This window comes from Carettochelys insculpta, chromosome 5 (assembly GCF_033958435.1).
Source record: "Carettochelys insculpta isolate YL-2023 chromosome 5, ASM3395843v1, whole genome shotgun sequence".
Taxonomy (NCBI): domain Eukaryota; kingdom Metazoa; phylum Chordata; order Testudines; family Carettochelyidae; genus Carettochelys; species Carettochelys insculpta.
In genome coordinates, this window is record NC_134141.1 from 4,922,903 (window position 1) to 4,937,554 (window position 14,652).

The 14,652-nt window shown below is 42.9% G+C and overlaps 1 protein-coding gene across 4 annotated transcripts in view; it reads left to right on the forward strand.

The window, feature by feature from the left end:
- The window catches only part of PIGG (phosphatidylinositol glycan anchor biosynthesis class G (EMM blood group)), a 101,117-nt gene that overhangs the window by 52,910 nt on the left and 33,555 nt on the right, over nucleotides 1-14,652 (forward strand). For 3 of the 4 annotated variants that reach the window (XM_074994570.1, XM_074994571.1, XM_074994572.1), the window contains exon 10: nucleotides 4,988-5,179. In XM_074994570.1, the coding sequence (XP_074850671.1) occupies nucleotides 4,988-5,179 (192 nt within the window). Of the gene's footprint in view, nucleotides 1-4,987; nucleotides 5,180-5,654; nucleotides 5,728-14,652 lie in introns of those variants that run through there. The other variant, XM_074994573.1, reaches the window with a different exon arrangement.

A 14,652-nucleotide genomic window follows, 5' to 3' on the forward strand; every position in this document is an offset into this window, starting at 1 on the left:
CAAATTGTCTCGAGCAACTTGTCATTTTCTTCAGAATGCCATCACAACCTGAAATGAGGGGAGATGCTCGGTCCCTGTAAGAAGACTTAGGCTATGACCTTTTGAAACAGCACCTTGAACACTTGTGTGCAGGAAGGAGCTTTGTCAGGATATTTGTAACTCTAACCCTGATCTTGAACTTAGAGTTGACTGTTCAGAGCTGGAGGTCCTGGTAGCAAAAAGAGAACGTCTTTAGAATTATGCATTTCTCTTCCACTACACTCGATCATGCTAGATAGATAGCTAACCAGATGTGGATAAAAGGAAAAAGCAGTTTGGATGCGAGTGTATTTTGATGAGACATTGTGTTTTAATTTGTAGGTTTGTTCTGTCCCAGATATCATTTATCTTTCCTGTGCATGAAAATGTTGCTAATTTAAAAAAAAAAAGACTCAGAAGGTAGTAGAAGAGTTTGCACTCAAACTACAGATTGCCCCTGAGTAGTCTGAATGAGGGATTTTGCTGGATCAGGGGAGGTTAATGCCCCTGGCCCTGCGGCCCCGGCTCACCACCAAAGCTGGCTCCCCGGCCCTGGCCCCCCACGCAGCTGCCCAGGGGACAATGGTTTCCCGGCTGCCCTGGCGCTCTGGTCCAGGAATATTATCTCTGTTCCTTTTGCCAGACCAGAGAGTGCTGGTTTAGGTGGTGCAATGTGTACCATCTATTGACCTGTCTCAGTATTCAGAAATACCTTGGTAAGTCAGTCACCACAGCAATGTTGGAGTTAATTTAAGATGATGGAGTATGTCATGATGCCAGCAGGCCCCTATATTTCATCTACTGCCTGTGCAATATTGCTTCAGACTGCGCTCAATCTAGCAGCAGTGGCAACTGCTGGGATGTCTGCAGTGTGACATTTTTTGTACTGAAGAGTTTCGGTCTAACTGCATCTGTGTCCTGTCTTGGACCTGAAGTTCCTCAACAAGCAAATGTTCAAAAGAGTTTAGTCCATGAGGAAACTTTAATGCAGATTGTAACTTTAAAAATGTCACATGATAGGTTCTGCCTAAAGCATCATCAGGTTATGCATTTTCATATTCATAAACCAATTTTCACAGACCTTGTGGGGCCCTGTAACAGATAACTCATGGAGCAAGGAGGCCATTGCACTGGACTAGCCTGTAGCAAAGCTTTTATTACCCATAATTGCAATCTACAAAGCTTAGTATACACACCTTCGAGGATTTCTTTCAAAAGTATATTAATCTTCAAAAAAAAAAATCAATTTACTGTGAGAGTGTGGGGTATGCCACCCTAGCCGATGCAGCATGTTACAAAATGAAAGAAAAGAGATGGAAAAGGCTTTGCTCACCTAAAACAATAACCATGAGCTCGCTTCTCATTCTTTGCACTCTACCTGTATTTGCACTGGTAAGATGAGGTCATAGCTGGTAAAACACATGTATCCTGTCTGCGCTGGAAATGCAAGAGACGAGAAACGTAATAAAAAGTGGCTGGGGTAATAAGAAACACCTACACAAGAGACGTTTTTCACATTCTTTCTTCAGGAACACGTTTCATCTAATTCCTTTATGTATTTAGTTGAAATACGCTACATTTCGGTTGAGATTTAAATTTTCAAGCACGGATGTCTAAAGTTAGGTGTCGAAATCACTGAGCACCTTAGTAAATGGCCCTTGTGTTCAGCGGGGGTTTTACCCTGAGAGAGAGGTGTCAATTCACTGGCCAGTGATGACAGCAGTATTATCTTGCTCAGTCTGCAACAGTCAGAGATGGGATAAAACTAGTTGGGGAATGCTCTGTGTTACAACAGTGCATTCTTTCCCAGACATGTCTGGTGGATCTCACCAATATGCTCACAACTGGAGTCAGGAAGAAATTTTCTCCTCAGATCAGAATGACAGAGATTGTCTGTCTGTTTTTTGCCTCCCTCCATAGCTTGGGTCATTTCCTGGCTTGAACTAGAGTAAATTTTAACTTTAAGTCTTCAAAACGTGATCTGAGGACTTGAGTAAGTCTGCCAGAAGTTATGGGTTATAACAGGAGTGGGCAAGTGAAGTTCTATGCAGTGTTCCCAGTAAGCTGTGCAATTGGACAGCCACCCCTGAGAGATTCAGCTGCCACCCAGCTGATTAGCAGAGCGCCCACAACCAGCAGCATGTGTCTTTTGGTGGTGCACGTAATAAAATGTGTTCTGTGCATGGATCAAAAAAAATTAAAGGAAAACTTGATTCAGTGGCCTGTGATGTGCAGAAGGCCAGACTAGATGAACCATGGTGGTCCCTTCTTATCTCAAAGTCTGAGTAAGTGAGCTACATGCCTTAATGGCTGAGACACTGTAAATTGTTTTTCAGAGTGTGGTTGTTCTTTAGTAGATTGAGTCTCCCCTTCTACTGATGTGGCTTATGAATCACCTTACTGGAGTACATTTCTAGCCCCTCCGAGAAGAGAAGACTTACCCGCTTGTATGGTAACTTGTTCTTGGAGATGTGCATGCAGATGTATCTTCTCAGGTGTGAGCATGCCTACTACGCTGAAGCTGAAGAATTTTGCTTAGCATTACCCATAGAATGGCACTGGCAGCCTCTAGTCTTTATCTCCTCACTGGGCTACTCAAGGGCAGCCCCAGCCTGTCCCACCTCAGCTCCTTTGTGCTGAACCTCAAGAGTTAAAACTTGGCAGAAGGGCCAGAGGCTGTGTGGAACACCTTCTGCACCAACATCTCCTATAGGTAAGTAACCATCTTACCGCATGCGTGAGCATATGCAGAGCTGCTGGTGAACATGCTGCCTTGGAGGTGCCACAAAAGTCCATACGACCTCAGGAGCATTCCCTTGAAAGCTGGAATAAACGCTAGTAGGGAAGAGAAGTTGTACTATTCCATCAAGTAAATGTATTTGTGGCCTCTGGTACTGTAGCCTCACCCTTTGTCGCCTCTCTTCCTTACAGAGAGCTGTCCATCCCTGAGAGCTTCACCACGCTAGATGGGCAGCTGACTGGGCCACATGGAAGGGCCAAGGAGGAATGTTTTTTCCTTTTGGTTCTAGCCTGGCTGACTCCTTTTGTGTAACTGAAATAGCTGCCTTTTGTTTCCTTGGGGAATTGAAAGAAAAGCAGGTGATGAGGAAAGAAAGCACAAGAAAATTTAAAAACAGCATATTGAATAAATGAAAAATGATAAAACTCAAACTTGAGTGATGTGGCGTGGTGCTTGTATTAATATAACCTCAGTCTAGTGTCTGGCTGCTAGAGGCCATCGGTCTTTCCAGTAGTATTTCAGAGATTTAGGGGATGATGTGTGTAGTCCCGGCCTTTACATTGTAAGGGTGCACAGTCGAAGTCAGGGCATTTGGAACAAATAAAAAGTATACCGAAATAGACCCTCAGCAGCTGGTTTCCTGTTTGGCTTTTGGGTTCCGCTCCAGGGTTCAACTTTCCAATTTAAAACCAAACAAAGCTTAGATCCCGGCAACTGAAAACAGTACATACGGAGATACACAGTCGGGGCAGCTGCAGTCAGAAGTATGCTCTCTAATGTGATTTAGGTTTTTCTGTAATGTCCAAGTGCCAGGACTCCTTATGTTTCAATATTTGGCAGTGGACAAGGTGTTCAGCACTTGACTATGGAATGCCCTCCACCTGCTCATCTTAAGGGGGCAACTTCTGTGCACCTTTAGGGCAAGATGCAAGTCCCATGTCTGTCTCCTGGTGTTCTTTTCTATTTCTTCCGTTACCATAGCACTAGGATTTGTAGTCATGCACCAGGACTGCCACTATGTTAAGGCCACATCTCAATGTGGAAATTGTATGGCAGACCGTGAGCGCTCTCACAATTGGAGGTGGGGGTGAGGGCACTGGCAGGAGGTGCCGGCTTTGGAGTAGGACCAGAAAGGAGGAGTTGAGAGAGGAGACTCTTGTCTGGGACAGAGGAGTGTGTTACACTGGGCAGGGGTGAGGGCTCTGGCTGCAGGTGCAGACTTTGGGGCCAGGTTTGAGCTGCAGAAGGGTGCACCAGGCTGGGATTAAAGGGTCTGGAAGACAGAAGGGGAGGGGGACACCATAGGGAAGGGGGTTTGGGTGTTGTGGGGGCTCAGGAGAGCAGGATCCAAGCAGCGCTTACCTGAAGTGATGCCTGGAAGCAGCACTATGTCTCCCCCTCACCTCTGACTCCCGGGCAGAGGTGGGGTCACAGAGCTCCACATGCTACCCTGTCCACAGGACAGCCCCTCAGCTCCCATTGGCCATGCTTCCCAGCCAATGGGAGCTGCAGAGACCTCTTTTAGGGAAGGCGCCTCAGAGGTATGCAAGGCAAGCTCCCAATCCTGCTGCCCGGCTGGAGCACCAGAGCAAGACAAGTTTCTGACCCCATTCCCCAGCAGGAGTTGGCGTGCTGAGTTAGAAGGACCAGATGTGGCCCGCAGGCTGTAGTTCAACCTACCCTGGTTTGTGAGAGTGTTCTTATTATGCTGTTGGAGGAAAACTTTTATGCTGTGTTGTATGTGTCCTTAGATGTGATGGCTAGGGCGACAATTTATGTATCTGAATTTAAATAACATGGATATATGTGCAGAGTTGTGATTTTAAAGAGATGCTTGTGAAGGACTGTAAAAATCCTTGTTGGTTTAAATTAGAGAAACAAGAGTGCTGCAGTAGAACAGTGAATTTTGCATGTGTGTATAATGAACATAAATTCAAAATGTTGGTTTTAAATTATTAGGATCTTTTACTATATTGTGTGAAACTTTGTTTTATTCAGTTAAAACAGACCAGCCAGCATACGGTGAGACATGAGGACGTGTAAAGGTGCATGCTTCAGTGGAAAACCTCATTAACAAAACTTTACTAAATATTCTAAAATATTTTGGCACATATCTTAAAAAGCTAGTACTAGGTGCAGTGATTAGTTTGGAGATTCATTACAGTAGCCAGAACTCCGTTAAAGGTATGTTAGCAGTAATTATAGATTTTTTTTTTCTTTCTTTTACAGTTCTGAACATAAAGCTGTACTCTCCCTGCTGGCAGCTATCTCCTTAATTATGATCTTTATACTGGTTCAGGAGAGATGTTCCTTGGTTTCAAAAGCAGCAATGGCACTTGGGCTCTTGGGAGTCTACAGTTACCGGGCAGCTATTGGAAACGTTGTATTTCCATGGCAACAAGACAGCAAAGATATCTCAAAGTAAGTTCATCAGCAGATATGTAAATCTATTTCTAGAACAGTTGTAACACTTTGGATACTGAAAAATAGCACAGTTAGTTATCTCTGCTTAGAATCAGGATGTTATGAGCGAAAGGATGGTTCTTTTATGGATTTACACTGACCAGTGTCATGTTGCGTTCTGGTAATTTGTGAGCACAATGAAGCAGCATGTTACTGCACCATATCTCAAATTGGAAACCTGTCAAAGGCTGACACACACCCCGACTACCTTGAAGCACAGTTTATGGGTCTAGCCAGTTACCAATTCTTCATTTCCATTATTGAATCTGACTTGGAAAGTTTTCTACCTTTGCTGTTATATTTACTATCGTGTTGATTTGCTTCAGTTAGTACAGAACAATGGCAAATTTACTTACAACAGTGATGTAGTTTACTATTAGACTATGTGGGTAAAAATACATTTAGGAAACTGTTTCCTCTGTTTTTTTTACAGCTGAGAACCGTATAACGTGTACTTTCAAGGTGTAATAGATTTCTGCTTTGGGGATCTAAAGCTTACAGCATAATACAGGTAGAGAATTTCAAAGCTAAAACTTTTGAGTCTCCTTGCACACCATGCTTGTCAAGAAGTGATGCATTAATTACCATATGACAGGAAACAACCCAATGATTCCTCTAATTCATAAGGGCTTTTTTTTTCTCCTCTCCTGATCTTCAATGTTAGCTGCTTGTGGAGTGCAACCCTGACAGGTTCTTCAGTTGAGCATCGGAGGAGTGGGGAATTCACAGGATGCATTCCTGTAGCCTTCTGGCGGAAATTCTAGAAAGATGATTGGCTTGTGGCTAGAGTAAATTGTGCAGAGATCACTTTAAATTTTACATGGGTCTGAATTACTTGGGCAGAGGATTTGGGGTCAGAGGCCACAACTCCTGTGGTACATGTATTTCTTTTATATGTAGTGGCGACATTTGAGGAGAACCTTCACTTCCTTAATTAGTATTAAGGTATTTGATCTTCTATGAACAGAGGTCACAACTGGCCTTTACTTGTACTGCAGAATCTGGCTATGTGCTTGATTGTGTTTGTTTGGAAGTACATCTGATTGCTAAATGTGACTTTTAGTTTTATGTTTGACTGCAGTTCCTCAGGGTAGAATGTGATTCCTTCAGTAAGAGGAAAAATACTGCAATGAGGAGCAGAATGTTAACAGCTTCTACTGAGCTGCACAGAAAAAGAATAGTTAGAGTAATAAGTGGAGTTCTTAAATTTACAAAGTGAGCAGAGCTTTCTCTGACAGCTGATTTACACTACAGTCAGCATGTTAATTGCAATTAGAATTGACTAAGTAAAGTACAGGGTTTTTATACTCCACTTACATTTAAATGTGAATATGGTGATTTGCTTAAATTGCTATGTCAGACCTTTCATTTATAGCTTTGATTATGCCCTGGCTTACAAGTTCTTTAGATTAATAAAACCAAACTTCACCATCAATGGCAGTGATGGCTGCACATATTAATGATTATTTAGCTGCAGAAATGGCGTAAGGCTTAAGTTAGAAACTTTTAGCACTTCTTTGTGAGAGCAGTTACATTGTAAGCTTTGGCGTGCAGCTCCTGATGTCATCCTTAGTATTGCATACCAGGGCTGCTCTGTTACTTGCTTTGACAAGGAGATACTCTCTGGAATTGCCTACTACCTTTTAAGTTAAAAAGACTGCCATAGCCCCTGAAGTGCAGAATACGTGCAGTATGGGCTGCAGTAAAACAGGTCTTTCTACTGTGCCTTGCAAATATCCCTGAACTCGGACACAGTCTGATAGAAGTACGTGGAAGGACCATATGATCTAACACTGCACTGCAAATCGGGAGACCTGTGTTCATTTGTAACTCCTTATTTGCCATGTGATCTTCACAAGTTGTGCTTTTCATAATTTTGTAACTTGACCATAATGTAGAAATGTATGGTGTGTTTTAGATAACATAGAAAAAATACATTTAAAAAAATGTTAAGTTTTCAAAGTCAAGTACATAAAGAGTGGGAAAACCAAAGTTTTGTCTAGGTAATCTTAATTCAGTCCCATTTTGTGTATACATTACCAACAATCTGTAACTTCATGTTCACTTACTATTTCTACATCACGACCCCCCCATCTGAGTCAGTGTACAAAATGGATGGTGTTCATTTGAATTGGTAGCTGGTGAATATTTCTCTTTACTTATGCCTTATTTACTGCACATCATCAAACCCCGAATTCCATCACAATTATTTACTTATGGAGTCGTCCCAAGAGTGCCTCACCATAGCTTTGGAGTGCTCCACAAACATTAATGAGTTGGTTCATAGACCACTTGTGAGATTACGTGACATGGCTGTTTTATAGGCAAGGAGCTAAGATGAACAGAAATTCAAGACAATTTTGAAAGTTGGGCACTAACAGATAGTCTTCATGGAGTTATTAGCTCTTTAATAGTATAGCTTCCACTTACTGCAGTTGTACTTGCATGGCCACTTTGTCTGCAGCACCCAGTGTCTCAAGCTGAACACTGAGAGAGAGAAAAACAGAGTAGCCACTGGAGAAACATTTGATTTGAGAATTGTCCACTGGGAGTTAGCAGTTTAGTGGCAGAGGCATGAATAGAACTCAGATCTTCAGGGTTTCTGTGTACTTCCCTAACCATGAGACCATCCTTTCAGTTCCTGCAGTCCCGTACATTTACTTCAAGACTCCCAGTTTCTGCAACAATTGACACAGGAGCCTACAGACAAAAGCCTTGTCTACGCTACTAGGGGTTGTCAACCTCCTCCTTTTAGAGGCTATAAAAATTTCACAGCACAACTGTGCCAAACTGTTTTTCTGTATATAAAAGTCAGGGCCTATTTCAAGGGGTAGCATGTAGGGCATCTGTCCAGGTCTCGTGCTGCAGAAGGCCTCATGAAGGTAAGTTGCTCAGGCTTTCTGACATGGGTCCCAGCAAGTGTAATGCAACTCTGCTTGGTGGGCCCCCGAAACCTGCTTGCAGACCTCCAGGCCTCTGGTTGAAGGCCACCGCACTAATTGCCTTCTGTATTTTTGCTAAATAAAGCAGTGGTCCTGTGAGAAGTGAGTGGTTGTGGATTATGGATTTTTATCATGCATGCGCACAAGGGGACTGAATTGGAATTATACAGGAAACTTTATTTTTTGCACTTCCTTTTAAGGGCTTAATTTTGCAGTCCCAATGTTATTTGAACATAGGATTTCCTCAATTTTTAAATAGGAAACCTAAAAAAAAAATTCCACCATTTAGAGCCATATTAAACCTACACATGGTTTGTCAACAAAGTAGGAACCTGTCAATCTGCAGCCCAGAGCGCTGCTGTTTGACGTAATGTGACAGTTGGTGGCAAGACGAGGCTCTCAGCCTCCCCATAGGCCTGTCAGTGCAGAGAGAAGCATTTTGTCTGTGAGTTTGCAATATTGGCTGTTTGCAGCAGAATATTGCCTCAGAATTCTTGGCTTCTCTTCCATAATCTGGAGGGGAACATGCTCAAGTGGTTTCACACCCTTCTGCTTCTTGTCCCCTTATATGTCTGTGTCCTTCCTGCTTGTCATCTGCATGCTGGTCAGAATGATTCCTGCTTTGCCAGTTGAGCCTGGGCAGTCAAGAAGAAACCATCCTTGCCCTGTTCTCGTACCTAGCACTGAAACGTCCTGCCAGAAGCTGCTCTTTCCAGATGCTGTTTATGGGTTTCAGCCCCTTGAACGTGATCTGTGAGCTGTTTGGGGGCTTAGCATGCTCAGAGCATTGGCATGCAGCTTTGTGGCAGTTGAGCATCCTCAGTAAAAAGAAAGTGTGGACAGTGGGGAAGAATACTTTCTGCACACTATTGTTAAAATTAAGGTGATGTTGCACAAGCTGTAGCTTTCCTCTGAGCTGTCAAATAAAGGCAAACACCTGCCACTGTTCTCTAAAGCTTTTTCCCTTGTGACTTGTCTCAGTATGTTTAAGTGCCTCTTAGGAGGATAATTAGTGAAATAAAGATAGGACACTTAATTCTGCACTGGTCAGAGAAAGGAGAATTTGACATAATTAGGTGTCTTTCATCTTGACTTTCTAACATGGTAAATGCAGTAGAACTATTTTTTTCCTAAAGGTTTTCAGCCTGTTACCTTGTCCTGGAAGGTTGGAGTATATTAAAATTGCGTTTCTGCTTTATATGTAGTTCACAAAAAACTTGCCATAGTAAAATAGGCATGCACCTTTCCTACACCAATAATGTGTGCGTGTTCCTTTCACTCTGAAGCTGGTACTGCAGTTAGGTGCTTCTGTCTATGGGTTGTGGTCTGCAGAGAGCATTGTTTTGGAAGGAGAAACACAAAGTTCAGACCTGAAAAATCTACCAGGCAGTCGGCCTTAGTAATCAGTGACAAACTTGAGAAATTAATTGGCTTTTTAGACTTTTTTTAATTTGCAGATTTTTTATAACATTTTCTGCAACCTCTTAGATCTATTCTTAATTTATAATTAAAATAATTTTATAATACTGGACACAACGTTTTCAGATGTCTGGGTAAATTCGTGAATTGCCTCATTGCTGGGTCTGTTACTTGACTTTGTTAGTGTGATGCTGCCATCTTGGATATCTGCTCTTAAGGCAGCTCTTCAATGTGGTTGAACTAGTTTGAGATAATGCTTTACAAGTAGTGTTTTCCAGTTACAGTAAAACCCTGGTTACCTGACCCGCAGTTATCCAGCACTGTTTTATTGAACACTACCTGAGATGGTGTGGGATGAAATATAATACTGGATAACTGGTGTGGGATTGAATATTTTCCCTTCTGCCTCCCCCCCCACCCCCGCACAACTCTAGGCAGCCATTAGTGGCTGCTGGCACTGACCAGCTGGGGCTTCTCACCCAGGGAGCCCCCTGGGGAGATGGCTCTGGCAGCCTGTCTGGCCCACCAGGCCTCCACAGCCTGGGTCCAGTGGTGGGTCCAGCCCCAGGACTCCTGGGGCTCTACACTCCAGGCTGGCAAGGGCTGCCTGCCCAGAACCGGCTGGGACTCCTTGGCTGTGGTGCTGGTGCTCTGGCCCCATGGACAGGTGGGGCTCAGCGTCCTGGGGCCAGAGGGGGCTGCATGGCTGGGGAGCCAGCCCCTGGGAGCTGGCTGTGTGATGGCAGCAGCCTGCCCCAGGGAGCCAGCCTTTTCAGAAAGGGCCCAGGCAGCTCCCCCTTCCATCCTCCGCATCTGTCACCTTCCCTACCACACGCCTGATTATCCAGCATTTTCAGGTATCCAACCATTGGTTGGCTCTCAATTATGTTGGATAACTGGGGTTCTGCTATATTTTCAGTGCATCACTTTTAAAAAGGCATTAATTGGACATTTGCATGTAACATGTATTGCACAGTAATGAGGTGGTAGGTTTTCTTGCAGAGGTTATTCAACAGAGCTAACGTTTGTTTAGGTTGAACTTCTAATCCAGCACACTCTCTCTCATCTGGCAACGTCTGTAATCCAGCATGATTTTAGTTAGCCAAACAACCACTTATGAGTGTGGCCAGTTTCCCATGGTTCCATCAGTGCTGGCTCTCCCTTCAGGCTATGTCTGCGGTTACCGAGGAGGTCGACTGCTGCTATGTGATTTTTGATACGCCAATTGCCTAGCAAAAATCAGTTTTGCAGCCATCGACTTCCATGGCTGTCTTTGTGGCAGAAGGTCAATAGGTTGATGGGATGAGTGCTCCCTTCTTAATCCTCACAACTTGTGAGGAGTGCTGGGGACGACCTTGACCCCGGAATGCACCATTTTGTGCCTGTGCAAAATGGCACCCTGGAAGATGGAACATAAGTGGTCAATTTCCATAATCAGTGTAGATGTGGCCAGTATTTTGTGCTGTTACTTAGCTGTAACTGATTCATAAATGTCTTCTAAGAGCCCAGTAAATGGTGGAAGTGTTGGTAATGTGCTAAACAATATTGACCTTCTGCGATCTGGCAAACTTTCTCATTAGGCACTAGTCAGGTCCTGAGGGTTCCGGACAAGAGAGGCCAGTAAACAGTGGAAGTGTTAATTTTCAAAAGGCATTCAGCAGTATAGATCAGAAAGTGACTTGGACGGTGTTGGAGTCGTACAGAGTGGATAGCAGACTGATACAGTTGTTGAAGGATATCGATGACCATTCAGAGACAGCGTTGAGAACGGGTGGGGAGTTTTGAAGTTGGTTGAAACAAGTGGCGATACTGGATCTACTTGTCTCGTACCTCTGTATTGTCGTCATGCGTCTGGAGAGAGCAATGGGCAAGGTCAAGGAAGAGGTAGAAGGGATATCGGTGCATGGGGGGAAAAGAATTAACAGCTTGAGATTCGCTGATGTTATAGTTACCATTGAGGAAGCTGAGGAGAAGCTAGCAAAAATGGTGCAGGTGCTAAATGAAGAAGAGAAGTGGTACGGGCTGATTATGAACATCAATAAAACAACAACAATGGGCTTTGGAGATAAAGAAATAGGAAGGAAGATTAGTGTAGTGGTATTGAACTAGAAAATGTAGAGAAGTTCACATATCTGGGGAGCAACATAACATTATGTTCTAGACTGTAAGAAGGAAATAACGACTAGAGTAGCGAAAGCAAGAGCGAGTTTAAAGGCGAAGGATAAGATCTGGAAAAGTAAAGCGATTAGCTTAGGAACAAAGCTGAGTGTCTTGAAAATGTGTCTGTCCAGTACCATGTTGTACGGATGTAAGACATGGCTGATAATGAAAGATTCGAAGAGAAGAATATTGGCGTTCGAAAGGAGTTGTTATAGAAATATAACACAGCTGTCATAGAAAGTTGTCTGAGAATAGGATGGATAAAGAAGGTCATCAATGAGGAATTATATAGAAAGATACAGCTGAAAGAGAACCTGCTGCAGAAGGTTATAAATGGAAGCTACAACTGTTTGGGCATATTTGCAAAAAGAATGATGAACAAAAATTCAAGACCCTGGTATTTGACATAGTGGCCAGTTCAAATAGGAGATGCAGACCCCACAGAGAATGGATAGATGATATAGTAGATTGGTGTGGAGCTAATCGACAGAAACTAAGCCACTCTGCACTGGACAGGGAAAGATGGAAAGGAATAGTGAGAGAGGCATCAGACACCAACGGGCACTGAGCGCATGGTTACTGGTGGTGGTAACGATAATGTGCTAGACAAGATACTTGCAGATCCCTGGACACGGTGAGCTGCACATGTGTAGTTACTTTACTTTCCCCCACCTGTTCCATCAGGTTATTAAATTAGATGCTAAATTCTGAGGCAAGGAGTGTGCATTTACTATGTGAACAAAGGCAAGAAAAAGCCCTCTAAAGGTGAAAGATACTTCAGCTGACTCTTTTTGAGCAAGAAGGGCAAGGGAACAGGAAGAACGGATTTTTCCAAAAATAGAAATTGTCAGTTTGGTTATATATCACAATCTCTCAGCAGGCAATGCTGTTTAATAGCTGACAAGAAAATAATCAGTGCAAGTTCTAAGCTTCTTATGAACTAGATGTTAAGTGAAAAGCACTTCAATACACTACACCAATGTGCAAACAAACACTAGCTTGTTGTGTTTCAGCCTTCAAAGAAAATTGACAGCTTAATGGTGGGGATTTGTCTTTTATAATCAGGAAGTCCTGATCATTAGTTGCAGGTGTCTTCCCATCTAGGGACTTGATAGAATTGCAATGGACCAAATATTAGTAATGCTGGTACTGCTGAGCAGAGCTGGAGCTTCAGGTAATGTCTTGATTTTTTTTTTTTTGTACTCTTTCTGTGATACGAACACACAGGTTTTTGGCATCAGAGTGGTTTTGGATTCAAGTGCACATTGGTTCAGAAAGAGTTGAAATACATGCATTTCAAAAGGGGAAAGTTTTCCTTGACTTCCTCCAGGAGGTTGTGAATAAGCTTGTTACTTATGAACAGCTTTTCTAGTTGAAATCAGATTTGTCCAGAGTTTGGTTATGCATTCCAGACTTGTGCAGCAGAGAGCTCCTGTACAAATTAATTCAAGATACAAATTGATTTTGGTACCAATAATGAAGGCATGTTAACTCCTTTGAGAATGTATAAAGTAACTAATACTCAATGAGAGCTGTGTCTTCAGTTGTGGAAACTGGAAAACATTTTTGTATTCTGTTTCCTGAAAATATTTGTGAGCATTTTTCATTTCTCAGTGTTAGCATAGCACACAGAAGTCATGGACCTGGATCCCACTGTGCAAGAGAGTGGCTCAGTAGTCCAAAGTGAATGCTGACTTCTATCCAGTTGCCCAGTGGATTTTTAGTGTGTATCTAAACAGCTGCTCTTTCTCTTAGTTCTGCTTTGCCTTCTCTCAGATTCTCTTCTAGAACTGCAGTTCTAAAAATTCCGGAAGCCCAGTGATCACTTCAAGGTTTCTCAAAATCTTTTGCTCTTGTCAGTGCTTTCACCCATGATATTGTGGCTTTGCTGGTACTTGGAAAAATCAGTTTATGGGTACATTGAAATGTTGGCGGTCTCTTGATAACGAGTAGGAAATCCTCATGTCACCCCCATATTTGAGTCCGTTGATGGCTGATCAGCCTGATTCAGGAGTTGCAGGTCTTATCACAGAAGGGTCAAGTTTTGTAGCTGTTGGAGGGGTGTGGGGCAGTTTGACTTTTTTCTTTTTCTCCGCCTTTCCTCATCTGCACTGGGGCGGGACCTCTCAAATTGCGCCATCCCCTCCTGGGTTACCGCTGTCTATTGGGAAAGGTCTCGTGCAAGGTTCTCTCAAGCGTCGACGCTGATGTTGCACTTTTCATGTGCACCTTCAGGAAATAGCATATGTTCCCTAAAACACTTTGTTTTGCTTAAGAAACAGTGAAATGTGGTGCGTTCTGATACTCTTTAACGTAACATTGTTAAAATCTTCTTAGTACTACCAAGAAAATGGCTGAAATCCTACTGAAGAATGTTGATGAACTGGAGAGAGATCAGAGAAGAACCACAGACATAAAGAAGGAATGAGAACATGTACCTTTTAGTGATCTATTCAAAGAGCTCAATCAATTTCACTTACCAAAGAGTGGGTTGAAGGGAAACTAGATGACAATCTGTAAGTGCAAACACAGGGAACAAATATTTAGTAATTGGCTCTGGAAGTTATCAGAGAAAGGTATAACATGATTCAGTGGCTGGCAGTTGAAGTGAGGGAAATTGCTTGGAAATAAAGTGTAAATTATTTTAAGTGAGTAATTAACCATCAGAGCAGCTTACCAATGGGTCATGGTAGATTCTGCAGCACCACTGACCATCTTTAAATCCAGACTGGGTATTTGTTTTTTTTTTCAAAAGATACACTCTAGGAACTTTTGGGGGGAAGTTGTGGAAGTTCCTGCCTGTGTTTTGCAGAAGGCCAGATCAGATGATAACAGTGGTCCCTGCTGGCCTTGGAATCTGTGACTGTAAAATGTGTCCTATTAGCACATGATTTTCAGACATTTTAGATA